The sequence below is a fragment of the Erythrolamprus reginae genome, chromosome 8 (assembly GCF_031021105.1).
Source record: "Erythrolamprus reginae isolate rEryReg1 chromosome 8, rEryReg1.hap1, whole genome shotgun sequence".
NCBI lineage: Eukaryota > Metazoa > Chordata > Lepidosauria > Squamata > Dipsadidae > Erythrolamprus > Erythrolamprus reginae.
This window is the reverse complement of record NC_091957.1, coordinates 5594843-5613355: the sequence shown is the minus strand read 5'-3', so window position 1 is coordinate 5613355 and position 18513 is coordinate 5594843. Positions and strand designations below refer to the sequence as shown.

The 18513-nt window shown below is 44.2% G+C and overlaps 1 protein-coding gene across 2 annotated transcripts in view; it reads left to right on the top strand.

Annotated features, from left to right (window-relative positions):
- Positions 1-18513, top strand: part of GARNL3 (GTPase activating Rap/RanGAP domain like 3) — a 68903-nt gene that overhangs the window by 18139 nt on the left and 32251 nt on the right. For both annotated transcript variants that reach the window (XM_070758558.1, XM_070758559.1), the window contains exons 2-3: positions 270-339; positions 17879-17953. In XM_070758558.1, the coding sequence (XP_070614659.1) occupies positions 270-339; positions 17879-17953 (145 nt within the window). The remainder of the gene's footprint in view (positions 1-269; positions 340-17878; positions 17954-18513) is intronic.

The following is an 18513-nucleotide window of genomic DNA, read 5'->3' as shown; positions in this document are numbered from 1 at the left end:
CGGCAAGGCGGCGTGGCTTTGGTTTGGAGGCATCCTCCAGGTTCAGGGGAGGAAAATCTCCCCCTTTCCCCCCCCCCCCATCCACCCGGCCCACCCCAATGATGAAGCTGGTCGCTTGAAAGGCGGGTCTGAGAAACCCCCCCTCCCTTCGAAGCAGGGGGTGAACCCCCCCCTCTTCCCACCACCCCTTTTGCTCTCTGGCCTCTCCGTATCACTTACAGAAAGGGGGCCAATTAGCGATGTCTACTAATGAAGCAATTCTATTCCAGTTCCGTCTCGGAAGACCTGGGTTGCAGACGGGGAGAATTCAGTAGGAAACATTACGGATCGGTCGAGCTGGTAAGTTTTTCTTTTTTCCTTTTTACCTCCTCCTCCTCAATGATGATGATTATTTATTAATTGGATTTGTATGCCGCCCCTCTCCGAGGACTTATTGCGCGCATAAGGGCACCAGAGTGCCTCCCGCCCCCTGTCCTAATGTTTCCCTTTTACTCGTATTATGTCTATGTAAATATTATTATAGCTTTGTTATACCACCCATACGTACTTGGCAAAACAAACAAATAATTGTTGAAAAATAAATAAATAAATGATTCGAACCCAGAGCTTTTGGAGAGGAGAGGGAGCCCTTTCCCCAAAAGGTATTTATTTGGGGATGCTTCTCTCCACATCTCTTTCCTTTGCAATTGGACCGGGTTTATTTCCCCCTCCCCTCTGGCCTGCCTGCCTGCCTGTCTGTTTGATGCAGAGGTCTTTGCTTAACGACGGATGGGAAGATAGCTCGGGTTTTTTACCCATCAATCGGATGGATTTACATTTTTCTCTCTCCGCCCAGGGGGAGAGAGAGAGAGAGAGAGAGAAAGCTCTTGTTTTTGGCTTCTTGGAGCAAAAAAAAAAGGTTCCCCCCCCCATTGAAAATCTGTCTAAAAGAGGTGGCACTGAAAACAATATAAACACAACTGCAGAAATTGAGAATCTGTATTAAAGAAGGACGAGGGGAAATCGGGATTAAAACGTGGTGGCTGGGAAGGTTTAAAAAAAATAAAATAAAATCAACCCCCCCCCCCCCAGCTGAATTCATCTTCTGTTTTTTTTTTGGAGGGTGGGGTACGTTTCCTTCGCCAACCAGGGTTTTTTTTTGCCTTGCAGGAACCGAATTCCTGCTTTGAGTTTTTTTTTATTTTGGAGCCCGGAGAGAAGGATGGAAGTTGGTTCCGGAGAGAGCGGGGGGGGGGGGGGAGATGAGGGAGGGAGGCCCCCACCCTAAATTTGGTGTGAGAAACACCTGCAAGGTTTTGGCTGGAGAATCCGTGTGCATCCAGGGCTGAGAAAGGGCTCAGTTGTCATCGCCCTGCAGCAACTGGGCTAAAGGGAGGAAGCCGCCTTCCTTGGGTTCTGGCATGTGGGGTTTGAATCTGGTTTGGCAGACAGGAAGGCGAAAAGAGTGTGGGGTGTATGATAAGGAGAATCACGGTTTCTTCTCATGTAACCTGGCTTCTTGTGGAGGAATGGACAATGTCTTCTTCTCTTTCTCTTTCTCCTTCTTCTTCTCATCTTCTTCTCCTTTCTCTTCCTCTCCTCCCCTTCTTTCTCTTCCACTTCCTCCTTCTCTTCTTTTCCTCCTTCTCCTTTTCTTCCTCCTCTTCTCCTTTCTCTTCCTCTTCTCCTCTTTTTTCTCTTTCCTCTTCCTTCTCTACCCCTTCCTCCTTCTCTTCTCCTCCTCTTCTCCTTTCTCTTCCTCTCCTCCTCTTTTTCTCTTTCCTCTTCCTTCTCTACCCCTTCCTCCTTCTTTGCTCCTCCTCTTCCTCCTCTTCTCCTTTCTCTTGCTCTCCTCTTTTTTCTCTTCCCCCTCTTCCTTCTCTACTCCTTCCTCCTTCTCTGCTCCTCCTCTTCCTCCTCCTCTTTTTTCTCTTCCCTCGCCTCCTTCTTTCTCTTCCCCTGTATGATAAGGAGAATCACGGTTTCTTCTCATGTAACCTGGCTTCTTGTGGAGGAATGGACAATGTCTTCTTCTCTTTCTCCTTCTCCTTCTTCTTCTCATCTTTTTCTCCTTTCTCTTCCTCTCCTCCCCTTCTTTCTCTTCCCCCTCCTTCTTCTCTTCTTTCTCTTTCTCCTTCTCTCTCTTCCTCTCCTCTTTTTTCTTCCCTCTCATCCTTCTTTCTCTTCCCCTCCCCCTTTTCTTTCTCTCCCCCCTTTTCTTTCTCTTCCCCCTTCTTCTCTTCTTTCTCCTCCCCTCCTTCTCTTCTTTCTCTTCCTCTCCTCCTCCTCTTTTTTCTCTTCCTCCTCCTCCTCCTTGTTCCCTCTTTTTTCCTCTTCTGCTTCAGCTTTTATTTCAGGAGGGAAGTCAATGATCAATGAGGTTGACTTTCCCTTGGCCGTGTTACATTAGGCAAGCTCGCGACAAGGGTGTTGCAAATCCTGGCTGTGCAGGTCCCATAGACGCCCAACACCGAGTTGCGTTCATTCAGTCCGTCCATTCATGTGGCGAGATGTTGCGGAGAGCAAATTTCCAGGCCAGCTTTGACTCTGTCCAATGTCTTCGTCTGGTTCCCTTGCTTTCCTTTACGGCTTGAAAACTGGACTTCACACATCCAATTGTATTGTGTAAACATGGCCAGTTGTGATATTATTCAAGAAATCAGAACCACCAAGACATCTCTGGCTGAGCATAAGCAGGAGAGGGGGATTCGGTTCACGCGTGGCCTTAAATGATCTGGAGAGATTTTGAAATGGGTCGAACGAGCCTGTATGTATGTGCTGTTTGGTTTTTAATTATGATAGGGTTTTTAGGTTTTTTTTTAAATATTAGATTTGTGCCTGTATAATACTGTTTTTATCGTGTTGTGAGCCGCCCCGAGTCTTCGGAGAGGGGCGGCATACAAATCTAAGAAATTATTATTATTATTATTATTATTATTATTATTATTATTATTATTATTATTATTACTCATTCTGATCGCCCCATCACGCTGGTGATCCTCCCTTCTATATCTTAAATGACAGGTTGGTTGTTCACAATCTTTTCAGATTAGAACAGAATAACAAAAGTTGGGAGGGACCTTGTAGGTCATAGAAACATAGAAAACTGACGGCAGAAAAAGACCTCATGGTCCATCTAGTCTGCCCTTATACTATTTCCTGTCTTTTATCTTAGGATGGAGATATATTTATCCCAGGCATGTTTAAATTCAGTTATTGTGGATTTACCAACCACGTCTGCTGGAAGTTTGTTCCAAGGATCTACAGTAAAATAATATTTTCTCATGTTGCTTTTGATCTTTCTCCCAACTAACTTCAGATTGTGTCCCCTTTGTTCTTGTGTTCACTTTCCTATTAAAAACACTTCCCTAGTCATCTATTCTGACCCCACAAACAGGAGATCCTACACCGTGTCTGACCGATGGCAGTCCAGTCTCTTCCAGATCACAACTTCTAAATAACAGAGTTGGAAAGGACCTTGTAGATCAATTCAATTCAATTCAGTTTATTAGATTTGTATGCCACCCCTCTCCGTAGACTCATCTAGTCCAGGGCTTGGCAAAGTTGGCTCTTCTATGACATGTGGACTTCAACTCCCAGCATTCCTGATTGGCTGAGGAATTCTGGGAGTTGAAGTCCACAAGTCATAGAAGAGCCAACTTTGCCTACCCCTGATCTAGTCGAATCCCCCCATCCAAGCAGAAGACCCGACACCATTTCTGACCGATGGCGATCCAGTTTCTTCTGGAAAGCTTCCAGGGATGAAGCTCTCACAACTTCTGAATAACAGAATAATAATAATAATAATAATAATAATAATAATAATAATAATAATAATAATAATAATAATATAACAACAACAACAACAACAACAACAACAACAACAATAATAATAATAATAATAATAATAATAATAATAATAGTTGAAAGGTACATTGTAGGTCATGTAGTCCAACCCCACTGCCCAAGCAGGAGATTCTAGACCATTTTTGACAGATGGTAGTCCAATCTTTTTTGAAGCTCCCATAACATCTGAATGCAACTTCTGTTCCATTGGTTGATTGTTCTCCCTGTCAGAAAATTTCTCCTTATTTCTAGGTTGAATCAATCAATGAATCAGTCAATCAATCAATCAATCAATCAATCAATCAATCAATCATAATAGAATAGGAAGGGACCTTCTAGGTCATCGAGTCCAACCCTCTGCCCAAGCAGGAGAACGTATACCATTTCTGACCGATGGCTTTTCTTGAGAGCTTCCAGGGATGAAGCTCCCACATCTTTCAGATCTCTGCTGAAGGACTCAACTCTGCCAGCTCCATTCGAGCCTTCTTTGGCTGTTTGTTGACAAGATGGGAAAGGACCATCATGTCTACCCTGGTTCCTGGGTGATAAACTGCCTAAGCTGTGCCTGAAATGAGCAGGATTTCTCTCTTTCTCTCTCTCTCTCCCCCCTTTTTGCAGCTTATTTAGTCCTCAGAGATGAGGTCACCTCCATATCAGCTACCCAATTTAGGTAATTGTGAGAAGCATCGGTCGTAGGGAGCTTAGTCCTAAGGAAGGAGTAAACTATTGGCACTGAGATGTGCTTGAAGAACCTTCCCTCGAATTTCTTCTTCACCCTTCCTTCCTGTAAAAAAGCGAAGTGCAGCACTGTCGATCCTTCCCCTCTTCCCTTTTATTTTCCTTCCCGAAAGAAATCGGATGAGAAGGAATCGAACGGAACTTCTCCTTCTTGTCTTCCTTCCTCTTCCTCTCCTCCATCCTTTCTCTCTCTCCTTCTCTCGGCGGGGCTTTCCGGAGCCCGCACGCCCTCCCTCCTTCCTGCTTCCTTCCTTTTCCTTTCCTTCCTTCCTACCATCCCTCCCTCCTTCCTCCCTCCCCCTCTCTCCCCCTCCCCTCCCATTTTCTTTCCTTCCTTCCGTTCTTCCTTCATCCCTCCCTCCCTTCTTTTCCTTCCTACCATCCCTCCCTCCTTCCTCCCTCCCTCTCTCCCCCTCTCTCCCCCTCCCCTCCCATTTTCTTTCCTTCCTTCCGTTCTTCCTTCATCCCTCCCTCCCTTCTTTTCCTCCCTTCCTCCCTCCCTCCTTCCCCCTCCCCCTCCTTTCCGTTCCCTCTCTCAGTCCAGAATACCTGTCCCCGCCCTAAACGTGGGCAAATAAGCTGAAATAAAACTCACCCTGTTGAGTTTAAACACCGGTTTCAAGCCAGATTTAATCCCGCAGGTTTCAAAGACAAGCAACAGGTTTGATACAAAAACAAAAAATGAAAGGAAACTCCAGCAAATAGTATAATCAAAGTATTTGTGGAGTAGCTTAGCTGGATTTAAATTGTTCCTTCCCGTCAACAGCTGCTTATGGTGGTGGGGGGGGGGGAGCCTAACAATGGAATAAAAGCAATTAAAAAAGAGAGAGAGAGAGGAGACAAGAGCAAATTGAAAGCCTGATAAGAGAAAGAAATATGTTTTTAAAAAAATATTTTTATTATTTTTTTTAAAACAATAACAAACAATACAATAAGTACAAACAATATAAACACACGAAAAACATCAACAAATCACTCAAACAACTCTTCACTTGCATTTTTGTAGCATCAGCACAAACACTTCAATGCGTTGTTATCCAAGTACAGTGGTACCTCTACTTACGAACTTAATTTGTTCTGTGACCAGGTTCTTAAGGAGCAAAGTTTGAAAAAAAGAAGCAATTTTTCCCATAGGAATCAATGTAAAAGCAAATAATGTGTGCGATTGGGGAAACCTCAGGGAGGGTGGAGGCCCTGTTTCCTCCCAGGAGATTCCTAGAGAGGCCCCAGAGAGGCTTCTCCCTGCCTTTTCCGGCCCTGTTTCCTCCCAGGAGATTCCTAGAGAGGCCCCACGGAGGCTTCTCCCTGCCTTTTCCGGCCCTCTTTCCTCCCAGGAGATTCCTAGAGAGGTCCCACGGAGGCTTCTCCTTGCCTTTTCCGGCCCTCTTTCCTCCCAGGAGATTCCTAGAGAGGCCCCACGGAGGCTTCTCCCTGCCTTTTCCGGCCCTCTTTCCTCCCAGGAGATTCCTAGAGAGGCCCCACGGAGGCTTCTCCCTGCCTTTTCCGGCCCTCTTTCCTCCCAGGAGATTCCTAGAGAGGTCCCACGGAGGCTTCTCCTTGCCTTTTCCGGCCCTCTTTCCTCCCAGGAGATTCCTAGAGAGGCCCCACGGAGGCTTCTCCTTGCCTTTTCCGGCCCTCTTTCCTCCCAGGAGATTCCTAGAGAGGCCCCACAGAGGCTTCTCCCTGCCTTTTCCAGTTACAGTTTCGGAGGCTCCGGTCTGTAAGTAGAAAATGGTTCTTGAGACAAGGCAAAAAAATCTTGAACACCCTGTTTTTATCTAGAAAAGTTTGTAAGTAGAGGCATTCTTAGGTAGAGGTACCACTGTATCTTATCACTAGTTTATTTATTGATTTTTACATAATTTATTGATCTTTACATGAAACTCTTATAACTGCTAATTTGTAGCTATGTATATACATATTTATTTATTCTTATTCTTATTGAGAAAGAAATATGTTTCTCGTCTCAACAAAAGGTGTGCTTTGAGCCAATTCAGAGCGTCTGAATTTCGACTTCCTTTGGTTTAAATTTCGTCCAGCCGTCTTCACTGGCCTTTTGCTTTCAGCCAAGTTTTCAAACTCTCCTTTGAGGCTTTTTTTTCAATCACCTAGAAGGGTTTGCCTTGATGCTATCACAAAAATCTCAGGACATACCATGAAGTCATCCATTTGGCTGTAGTTCTGTCCAGTGGTCCAAAAAAGGGCAAGCTCAATTCACACATCTACAGGGGAGAGCCTAGGCCTAAGGGAGAAATTGAGCTTCCAGCTGCAGGGGCAGAACATCCCAGGGAGGAAGCTATCCAAGAGGGGAAGGCAACAAATAGTCCCTGACTTATGGCTGTAATTGGGAAAGCGAACCTTTCGCGTGAAGCTGAGTGATTGCTGAGTCGTACCTGATTTTACGACTTATATATTTTTTTTCGCCATGAGTTGTTAAGAGAGTGATTGCAAAGGAGGAGGAGGAAGAGGAAGAGGACCGTGGGTTCCTTAGTGCTCTCTGAGCTCGGTGATTTTTCTTGCAGACGTTTCGTGACCCAACTAGGTAACATCATCAGTGCCTGAAAGGGGAGGAAGAGAAGGACAAAGATTGTGAGGTCCTTTGGTGCTTTCTGAGCTTGGTGATTTTCTTGCGGACATTTCATGACCCAGCTATGTAATGGCGTCAGTGTTTGAAGCGATTTGCGGAGAGGAGGAGAAGGAAAATAGAGGAGAAGGGCGCTAGAAGAGAATGGAGGAAGAGGAGGAGGAGGAAGATTGTGGGGTCCTTGGTGCTTCCTGAGCTTGGTGATTTTCTTGCAGACGTTTCATGACCCCTCTATGTAATGGGGTCAGTGTTGGAAGCGATTTGCGGAGAGGAGGAGAAGGAAAATAGAGGAGAAGGGTGCTAGAAGAGAATGGAGGAAGAGGAAGAGGAGGAGGAGGAAGATTGTGGGGTCGGTGGTGTTTTCTGAGCTTCCTGGTTTTCTTGCGGACATTTCATGACCCAGCTATGTAATGGCATCAGTGCTGGAAGCGATTTGCGGAGAGGAGGAGAAGGAAAATAGAGGAGAAGGGTGCTAGAAGAGAATGGAGGAAGAGGAAGAGGAGGAGGAGGAAGATTGTGGGGTCCTTAGTGCTTCCTGGGCTTGGTGTTTTCTTGCAGACGTTTCATGACCCAACTAGGCAACAACATGATGTTTATTATAATAAATAATAAACATCAATGCTAGAAGGGGATGCAGTTTGTGGAAAAGAGCAGGAGGAAGAGGAGCAACATCTGTGGAGTCCTTGGGGCTCCCTGAGCTTGTGGCTTACTTTCTTGGAGATGTTTCGTGACTCAGCTAGGCATCGTCACTCGCGCTAGAATGGGAGTAGGGTTTCAACCATTCTTCCATGTTTTGTGTTCTACACGAAATTTCTGTTGTTTTTATACGTTGTAAGCCGCCCCGAGTCTTCGCAGAGGGGCGGCGTATAAATCCAATTAAATGATGGGTCCTGTCAACTAAACAATGTTGTCTGGCGGGACCCAGGGGAAGAGCCTTCTCTGTGGCGTCCCCGACCCTCTGGAACCAGCTCCCCCCGGAGATAAGAATTGCCCCCACCCTCCTTGCCTTTCGTAAGCTCCTTAAAACCCACCTCTGTCGTCAGGCATGGGGGAACTGAACTACCCTTTTCCCCCCTAGGCCTATACAATTTATGCATGGTATGTTTGTGTATACGTTTGGTTTTTAATAAGGGTTTTTAAATATTTTAAACATTAGATTTGTTATATGCTGTTTACTAATGTTGTTAGCCGCCCCGAGTCTACGGAGAGGAGCGGCATACAAATCTAATAAATAAATAAAATAAATAAATAAGTAAATAAAATAAATAAAATTTCACAGCCGCGGGATATTTGCGGCCCAACGGAGCGAGATAATTCTCACGGGTCCAGCAAAGAAGAAGGTTTGATTTCGCTTCTGGATTGATCTCGTTTGCAGAACTAACTTCCCCCCGGCCATCTTTTGCAAACGTTTTCCACAAACGTTTCTCGGAGGAACCAACCCCTCCCCCCCCACACTTACCGCCCGTTTTATCTCCCAATCTAAGCGGCCTCGTTAGCGCAGAGCATCTCAGAAGCTAAGACAGGACATAGAAACATAGAAGCAGAAAAAGACCTCCTGGTCCATCTAGTCTGCCCTTATACTGTATTTTATCTTAGGATGGATCTATGTCTATCCCAGGCATGTTTAAATTCAGTTACCAAACACGTCTGCTGGAAGTTTGTTCCAAGCATCTACTATTCTTTCAGTCAAATAACATTTCCTCACGTTGCTTCTGATCTTTCCCCCAACTCACCTCAGATTGTGACCCCTTGTTCTTGGGCTCACTTTCCTATTAAAAACACTTCCCTCCCGAACCTTATTTAACCCTTTGACATATTTAAATGTTTCGATCGTGTCCTCCCCACCTTTTCCTTCTGTCCTCCAGACTATACAGATGGAGTTCATGAAGTCTTTCCTGATAAGTTTGATGCTTAAGACCTTCCACCATTCTTGTAGCCCCTCTTTGGACCCGTTCAATTTTATCAATATCTTTTTGTAGGTGAGGTCTCCAGAAATGAACACAGTATTACTCCAAACGGGGTCTCCCCAGCGCTCTATACAGCGGGATCACAATCTCCCTCTTCCTGCTTGTTATACCTCTAGCTATGCAGCCAAGCATTCTACTCGCTTTCCCTACCAGACATTTGAAAAGATCTCACACAGAGATGCTCGTTTCAGGGGGGGGGGGGGGTGTTTCCCTCTGTCCCGGGAGAAAAGATAAACATGGCCAAGGGGATGTCTGCCTCGGTCTTGAAAGGCTTCTGGTTATTCTATTTCATTTTTTTTCGAAACGCCGGACCTTTCAAGATGTCATCTCCGATTCAATAAAGCTAAAATTGGATTGCGTTTACAATCCATCTTGTCTCTCGGCCGCTTGGCAGGATCTAGCCAGGCCATACGACCCCGCATCTCCGTGAAACATCCTTCCGTATACACACACACACACACGCCCTGCCACAGATGTATTCCTGGAGCCAAAGGTCCCGTTTCCCCCACCACCTGCACCTCAACAGCTTTCTTGACACGACACTCCTTTTCATGAAGATTTAAAAAAAGAAAACGTGGTTTGATTTTGCTGCTGGGGCAGGAAACACTCTGTGTTAAACCGTTCTTGTTTGATTTGGCAGAGTGGATTTATTTGACAAGTCTTAAAGATCAACGAGAGAGAGGGAGAGAGACAGACAGACAGACAGACAGACAGATGGAAACAGAGACAGAGAGGGTGACAGAGAGAGACAGACAGACAGATAGAGATAGATAGAGATAGAGAGAGACAGAGACAGACAGGGATAGAGACAGACACAGATAGAGACAACAGACAGAGACAGACTGAGATAGAGACAGAGAGATAGAGAGAGACAGAAAGAGAGATGGAGACAGGCAGAGAGAAAAACAGAGATAGACAGAGAGACAGAGAGAGACAGAGCTAGAGAGCTAGAGACAGAGACAGACAGAGAGAAAGAGATAAATGTGGAAATACACAGAGAGAGATGGACAGAGAGAGAAGCAAGAGAGAGAGGGGGGAGAGGGAGAAAGACAGTGAGAGACAGAGCTAGAGACAGAGACAGACAGAGAGAAAGAGATAGATGTGGAGACACAACAGAGAGACGGACAGAGAGAGAAAGAAGCAAGAGAGAGAGAGAGAAAGAGAGAGAAACAGAGAGAGACAGAGAGAAGAGACAGAGCTAGAGACAGAGACAGACAGAGAGAAAGAGATAGATGTGGAGACACAGACAGAGAGATGGACAGAGAGAGAAAGAAGCAAGAGACAGAGACAGATAGAGAGAGAAACAGAGAGAGACAGAGAGAAGAGACAGAGCTAGAGAGCTAGAGAGCTAGAGACACAGACAGAGAGAAAGAGATAGATTTGGAAATACACACACAGAGATGGACAGAGAGAGAGAGAAGTAAGAGACAGAGACAGACAGAGATAGAGAAAGACAGTGAGATACAGCTCGAAACAGGCACAGAGAGAGACAGACAGACAGAGTCACAGAGACACACAGAGACATACTTCAAAATTGCCCTTCTCGGTAAGGCATCGCTCGCCTTAATTTTATTTTTGTTGTTGGTACATGATGTTCCTTCCTTATTTTGGGGTGGGGGAGAAAAGCTCTTAGTTTTATTGCCTTTGTGCTTATTATACGAAGGAGCTAATTTATTCACTGATGTGGCACTTCCGACATTCGGAGTCGAAAAGGAGAAATTTTAAAATTCGGCACGAGGCGGGCATAGATTTAAATTAGAAACCCACGTCACCCCTCTCGCCATGGTCAATGAGATTTTTGGGATTCTGCTGAACTGAATAAGGCTTACTCTGAAGTAACTAATAGTGCTGAAATAAATAGTACTCTGGATTGATGGTACCACTCTATATTACTAATATATTACTGATATATTATCTATCTGTCTGCCTGTCTACCTATCTACCTACTGTACCTATGATCTATCTACTATTGTCTGTCTGTCTGTCTGTCTGTCTGTCTGTCTATCTATCTATAGGAAAATGTTGATAGATGATTGTTAGATAGATGAGATAGATATATGAGATAGATTAGATAGATAAAGCTCCTGTAGATATGATAGGTAGGTAGGTAGGTAAATATTTAAATTTATTTGGATTTATTTATTTGGATAAATTTAAATATTTAAATTTATTTGGATTTGTTACGATTTGTTATGCCTTGTTGTGAGCCGCCCCGAGTTCGCGGAGAGGGGCGGCATACAAATCTAAATAATAAATAAATAAATAAATAGGTTGATAGATAGATAGATAGATAGATAGATAGATAGATAGATAGATAGATAGATAGATAATAAATAATAAGATGGATAGGTAGGTAGATGGGTGGATGGGTGGATGGATGGATAGATAATAGATGGATAGGTAGGTAGGTGGATAGATAATGGGTGGATAGATAAATGGAAAGAAAGAAAGAAAGAAAGAAAGAAAGAACTATTTTAGCATATAATAATTGGTGTTGTGATACATCTTGTGAGCTTCTAAAGGCCCCTGTCATGGAGAGCTGATTCAACTGAGCCGGGCGCAATGGCCAGCCATCATCATCTATATTTAGAGCATTATTAAGAGGTTTCCTCCTTGTTAAAAAGAAAAAAGGGAGATATCCGTAGCGTTCCTTCTTTGCCATAAACATCAACTGGGGACAAGAAGGCTGTTTCCAGAATAAGAAAAGAAGGAAAAGAAAAGAATTTAAACTATTGAAATTCTTATGCAGTCCTTAAAAATCCTGGCTATTTTCCCCATGCATTCTTCTCCTTTCCTTAAGTAGTTTGCGAAAGACAAGGAGGGTGGGGGCAGTTCTGATCTCTGGGGGGAGTTGATTCCAGAGGGCCGGGACCACCACAAAGAAGGCTCTTCCCCTGGGGCCCGCCAGACGACATTGTTCAGTTGACGGGACCCGGAGAAGGCCAACTCTGTGGGACCTCATCGGCCGCTGGGATTCGTGCGGCAGAAGACGGTCCCGGAGGTATTCTGGTCCGATGCCCTGTAGGGCTTTAAAGGTCATCATCATCATCATCATTATTGTTTATTAGGTTTGTATGCCACCCTTCTCCGAAGACATGTCAATTCTGTGAATCCTTCTGTCCTTTACTCCCAATGGGCTGGAAGCACCGGTATTTCTTTGGCTTTGCTCCCTTCCTCCCATCCGCCCTTCTTCTGCCTTGCGGTGATTCTAATGAGATTCTAAGGACATCCTTTTAAGCGCCTGCCATCTCCCCTGGACCCAGCCCAAGACGAACAAAAGCTTGTCAAAGATACACCATCCATTTCTCTCTTTCTTTCCCCCTCCCTTCCTCTTAGTAAAACCAAGCTTCACTCTGTTTGTGCACAGCCTTTCCTGGCAGCTTTCAAGGCCTCCGTCTGCCTTCGGAGCTCAACAATGTTGAAATAACGCAATTTCCAGTTGAGACCAGGACTTGAGGAGGGGGGCGGTGATGTAAACCAGATGCTGGATGGTCTTTGGATGTGGAGATTTTTAATATATATATATATATTTCCTCCCTCCACAGGAGCGACGTCTCTTGGCACACTAATCCACATATACATGGTTACGACAGAGCAGAGCTAATTCCATTAAGATCTATTTACTTTCTAGCATCTCTTGGGTAAAGAGAAGGGCTTGAGGATGGCTGAGGAGTTTGGGGCCAGTTTGTGTGTGTGTGTGTGAGAGAGAGAGAGAGAGAGAGAGAGAGAATGAGAGAGAGATGGAGAGAAAAAGAAATAGTATAAGAGAGAGAGAGCGAATGAAAGAGAGAAGAGAGAGACAGAATGAGAGAAAATGAGAAAGAGAATAAAAGAAAGAAGGAGAAAGACAAAAAGAGAGAGAGAAAGAGATGATGTGAGAGAGAAAGAAAAACAAAGCGTGAGAAAGTATGAGAGAGGAAGAAGGAAAGAATGAGAGAGTGAGAGAAAAAGAGCATGAGAGAGAGAAGAGGATAGAGACAGGGAATGTGTGTCAGAAAGAGGAGAGAGACAGAAGAGAGAAAGAGAAAGCATAAGAGAGAAGAGATGGAATGAGAGAGAGAATGAGAGAAAATGACAGAGTATGAGAGAGACCGAATGAAAGAGAGAGCGAAGAGGGAGACAGAGAAAAGGAGAGCGTGTGAGAGAGAGAGAATAAAAGAAAGAAGGAGAAAGAGAGAAAGGGATGGTATGAAAGAGAAAGAGAAACAGCCTGTGAGAGTATGAGAGAGAAAGAAGAAGGAGAGAGAGTATGAAGGAGGAAGAGAATGAGAGTATGAGGGAGAATGAGAGAGAGAAGAGAGTATGAGAGAGAGAAGGGAATAGAGACAGAATGTATGTCAGAAAAAGAAGGAGAAAGAGAGGGAAAGAAGAGAGAAAGAGAGAGAGAGATAATAAGAGAGATGGAACAAGAGAGAGAGAATGAGAAAGAGAGAAAAAGGAGTATGAGAGAGAGTGAATGAAAGAGATAGAGGAGAGAGAAAATGAGAGAAAATGAGTACAAGAGAATAAAAGACAGAAGGAGAAAGAGATAAAAGAGCGAAAAAGAAACAAAGGAGAGAGTATGAGAGAGAAAGGAGGAGATGGAGTATGAGTGTGAAAGAGAGGGAATGAGAGTATGAAAGAGAGAGAGAGAGAGAGAAAAGGAGTGAGTGAAGAGAAGAGAGAGAGAGAGAGAGAAACAGAGGTTTTCTGACCAAACCTCCTGCTTTCATCCTGTCCATGGAGGCAAAAGTCACCTGTCTCTGGACCGATCCACAATAAATTGCTTTTTTAAAAAAATCATTAAAAACAACAACAACAACAACCCCCCTGGATGACTCTTATAGCAGTCAAACAGGCTGCTTTCCAGCTGGGTGGAAATTCAACGCAGTCCTCGGGGCATCATCGCTCATTTTTGCCGGAGCGTTTTGTAGACGGAGGCGAGACCCTGGGAACGGAGGGGAAATTGTTGGAAAGCTTTAATGTTTCGTTCCTAAACCTCTGGCTCCAGTTACGGGCAGGTAGATCCCACACTAGAGAGATGCCCGGGTTTTTTGGTTTTTTTTAAAAAAAGGTGTGTGTTGTGAGTCCGTAGGGCATTTCACAACCGGTGTGACAGGAAAAACATGAGATAAACTAGGGGGGGGGGGTCAAATTCAATTTCATTGAGGGCCAGATCAGGGTTGTGGTTGACCTTAGGGGCCTGGGTGGGTGTGGTGACTGGGTGGGTGTGGCCGACTGGGTGGACATGGCCGACTGGTGGCTTGGTCGACTGGGTGGACATGGCTGACTGGGTGGGTTGGTATCATACCGATGTGCATGCAAAGCTGTGTGTTCACAAAGAGCAGGTGTAAGCTTGTAGAACTGCCTCTTCAACTATGAAGGTCATTCATTCATTCATTCATTCATTCATTCATTCATTCATTCATTCATTCAGATTTACTAAATCTGCACTACTATTAGTCTTCTCATCGTTCCCATCACCTATCTCCTCCTACAAATGACTGTCTGACTATCTTTGTTGTTTGTATCCTTACGATTTACATTGACTGGCTCCTAATATGATTGGATTGCTTATTTCTACCCTATGGCTATCATTAAATGTTGTGCCTCATTATTCTTTATGAACTTATCTTTTCTTTTATGTACACCGAGAGCATCTGCGCCAAAGACAAATTCCTTGTGTGTCCAATCACACTTGGCCAATAAAGAATTCTATTCTATTCTATTCTATTCTATTCTATTCTTCTCCACTCTACTCTTTTTTTCATTCCAATATTATTCTATTCCATTCCATTCTATTTTTATTCTATTCTATTCTATTCAGGTATTTTTATTTTTGTTTTTATTATTTTTATTTTTATTTACTTATAAAAATTTATTGGATGTTCATCTTACTATGAGGATTTTTATTTTTATTTATTTTTATTTTTTACTCTTGTATTTGTTTTTCTTTATTTCTTTATAACATTTATTGGCAGCCTATCTTACCATAGAGATTTTTATTAATTTTGATTCTGGTTCTGGTTCTGGTTCTTATCCTTGTTGATAAAATTTATTGGCCACCCATTTTACCAAAGGGCTATTAGGCCAATCCCCATTGGCTGAGACAGTTGCTATAGTAACCTGGGCCAGGCCGATATCTTGAATGGTACCCATCAATGCAGCTCACAAAGCAGTGGTATAACAGGGGCCCTTCTTGCCCCCCACCCCCAAAAAAATTCCTACCAGCATTGCCTCATTCTGCCCCGGCTGTAGCTTCCGTATGCTCTTCAAGGGTAGCCCCAGGTAGAGCACATGGCAATAATCCGGCTGTGAGATGACCAGGGACTGAAACACTGAGCGCAAAAGTTCACATCCATGCCGTGCGGAAGTGAGGAAAAGGAGCTCCAAGATTATCATCATAACAACAACAGCAGCAGAGTTGGAAGGGACCTTGGAGGTCTTCTAGTCCAGTGTTTCCCAACCTTGGCAACTTGAAGAGATCTGGACTTCAACTCCCAGAATTCCCCAGCCAGCATTTGCTGGCTGGGGAATTCTGGGAGTTGAAGTCCAGATGTCTTCAAGTTGCCAAGGTTGGGAAACACTGTTCTAGTCCAACCCCCTGCTTAGGTAGGAAACCCTACACCACCTCAGACAAATGGTTATCCAACATCTTCTTAAAAACTTCCAGTGTTGGAGCATTCACGACTTCTGGAGGCCCGTTGTTCCACTGGTTAATTGTTCTTACTGTCAGGAAATTTCTCCTTGGTTCTAAGTTGCTTCTCTCTTTGATTAATTTCCACCCATTGTTTCTTGTCCTACCCTCAGGTGCTTTGGAGAATAGGTTGACTCACTCTTCTTTGTGATAACCCCTCAAATATTGGAAGACTGCTATCATATCTACCCTACTCCTTCTCGGTTGCTTCTCTCCTTGATTAGTTTCCACCTATTTTTTCTTGTCCTACCCTCAGGTGTTTTGGAGAATCGGTTGACTCCTTCTTCTTTGTGGCAACCCCTGAGATATTGGAACTCTGCCATCACGTATCCCTTCTTTTCATGAAACTTCCTACCATCAACTTAGTTACAAACTTCCTGTCTTGTTTTAAAACGAAACACCAAGATGATCCTGAATATAATCCTTATGGCCACATCAGGAACATGGGAACACAAGTTTGCCAAGCGACGTCTCAGGAAGGTGGAGGGAGAAAATTTGAGAAGAGAGACAGCTGGCTGGCCATTCAAAGCGTGCTCTAATTTAACCTGCCAAATTTGACTGTCGATTCTTGGCCAGAGCTCAATGTTCTTTCTTCTCAGATATTTTACTTGGCAACCTTCTGACTTCCTAGCAGGACGTGGTAATGCGAGGGCAGGGAAGGTACACCCTGCCCAGGTAGCTTAGAGTCTTAACTGTGCATGTGGGGTGTGTTAAGGATTGTACAGAGTGATCCCTGAGTTATCAAGGATACACAAGCACAAACAAAGTGAAGTTCTAGTAGATAGTCAGGAAATATGAGTAATGGTTCACTCATGCAAAACCAGCAGTGAAAGACTACAAAAGTTTTTACTACCACACTGTGGGCGTGGGTTATTTTGTGGGTGTGGCTTGCAGGCCATGTGACCAGGTAGGAGTGGCTTGACGATCATGTGAACAAGGGGGTGGCTTAAATGTCATGTGACTGGCTTAAAGGTGACCAACTTGACATCACTCACGTCAAGGGTGAAGTGTCTAAATGGTTCAGAAATTGCCAATTTAAATTATCAAATGCCTTTTTGCATCCTAGAACATCAGTGCCATTTGTTTCTCAAGATGTTGTTCATAATAGTATTCAAAAGTATATGCATATTGTCTCTTTATTTGTCTTTTAGGAATGAATCCATTTTCATCTATATGAATAAATTCATTCAAAAATCTTTTTGGGTCTGTTAGCTATTATAGATACAAATATTTTATAGTCCACATTTAATAATGATATTGGTCTGTAATTTTTCACTTTCTGATTATCTGACCCTTCTTTTGATATTAAGGTTATAAAACCCTTTGTGCAGGTATCCGGGATATTAGCTTCTGAAATTAGTTTTCTGTATGAGAAGACTTTATAAACATATGGTTAGGTATTTATGGTATATGTGTCCTTAACTATGTATGTTAGGCATTCGGTATATGTGTTTTAATTTACAGTATGTTTTTTTAAGTTGGAGGGGGAAACAATTACACCCTAAATCAGTGATGGCAAATCTTTTTTTCCTCGGGTGTCAAAAAAGCGTAGCCGTGCAGTATTGGGCACACGCAAGTGCCCACACCTATAATTCAATGCCTGGGGAGGGAAAAAACAGTTTCCCCCACCCCTCGGAGGCCCTCTGCAGGGCAGAAATTGGCCTGTTTCCCAATTTCTGGTGGGCCCAGTGGGCTCGGGTTTCACCCTCCCCAGGCTCCAAAGGTTTCCTGGGAGCCAGTGGAGGGTAAAAATGCCATCCCCCATCCCTCCAGAGGCTCTCTGGAAGCCAAAAACGTCCTCCCAGAACTTCCATGTGAGCCAAAAATCAGCTGGCCGGTACACACACGCACATTGGAGCTGAACTAGGGCAACGACTCGTGTGCCAGCAGATATGGCTCAACCTGCTACCTGTGGTACCCGTTGCCATAGGTTTGCCATTACTGCCCTAAATGGTTTGAAAGAAATCTACCTTCCCTCTCATCTCTCCAGGACAGTTGTTGATTGACATTTTTGGGGGGTGGGAAGTAGCTAAAGAACTGGATGTTGGACGGAGTGACGTTATCATGAATTTTCTCTTTCCTATGCAGCTTATCTCAAGCGACGCTGATGGAGCCATTCAAAGGGCTGGCCGGTTCCGAGTGGAAAATGGCTCGGTGGATGAGGTGGGTAGAAACCTTCCTACATTGATGAAGGGTTGGCTTAGGGCAGGGGTAGGCAAAGGTGGCTCTTCTGTGACATGGGAACTTCAACTCCCAGAATTCCTGAGCTAGCATGATTGGCTCAGGAATGCTGGGAGTTGAAGTCCACAAGTCATAGAAGGGCCAACATTGCCTACTGCTGGCTTAGGATATAGCGGGGTAAAGCAAGTAAGGGAAAAGATATCATGCTTCTATCATGCAGCCATCTAGACCAGTGATGGTGAACCTTTTTTTTCCTTTGGTGCCAAAAGGGATGCATGTGCCCACACCCATAATGCAATGCCCTCCTCTGCATATCTGCACATACCCCTGCACATGTGCCCAGGCCTAACTGAAGCCTCTGGACTTCTGGTAGGCCCACTGGGCTGTTTTTCGCCCTGCCCAGGCTTCAGAGCCACTGGATGGTGAAAAACGAACCTACCAGAAGTTTGGAAATGAACTTCCAGTAGGCCTGTTGGGCCGTTTTTTACCCTCCTTTCCAAATTTGGATCCATTTTTCATCATCCACAGGCTCCAGAGGCTTC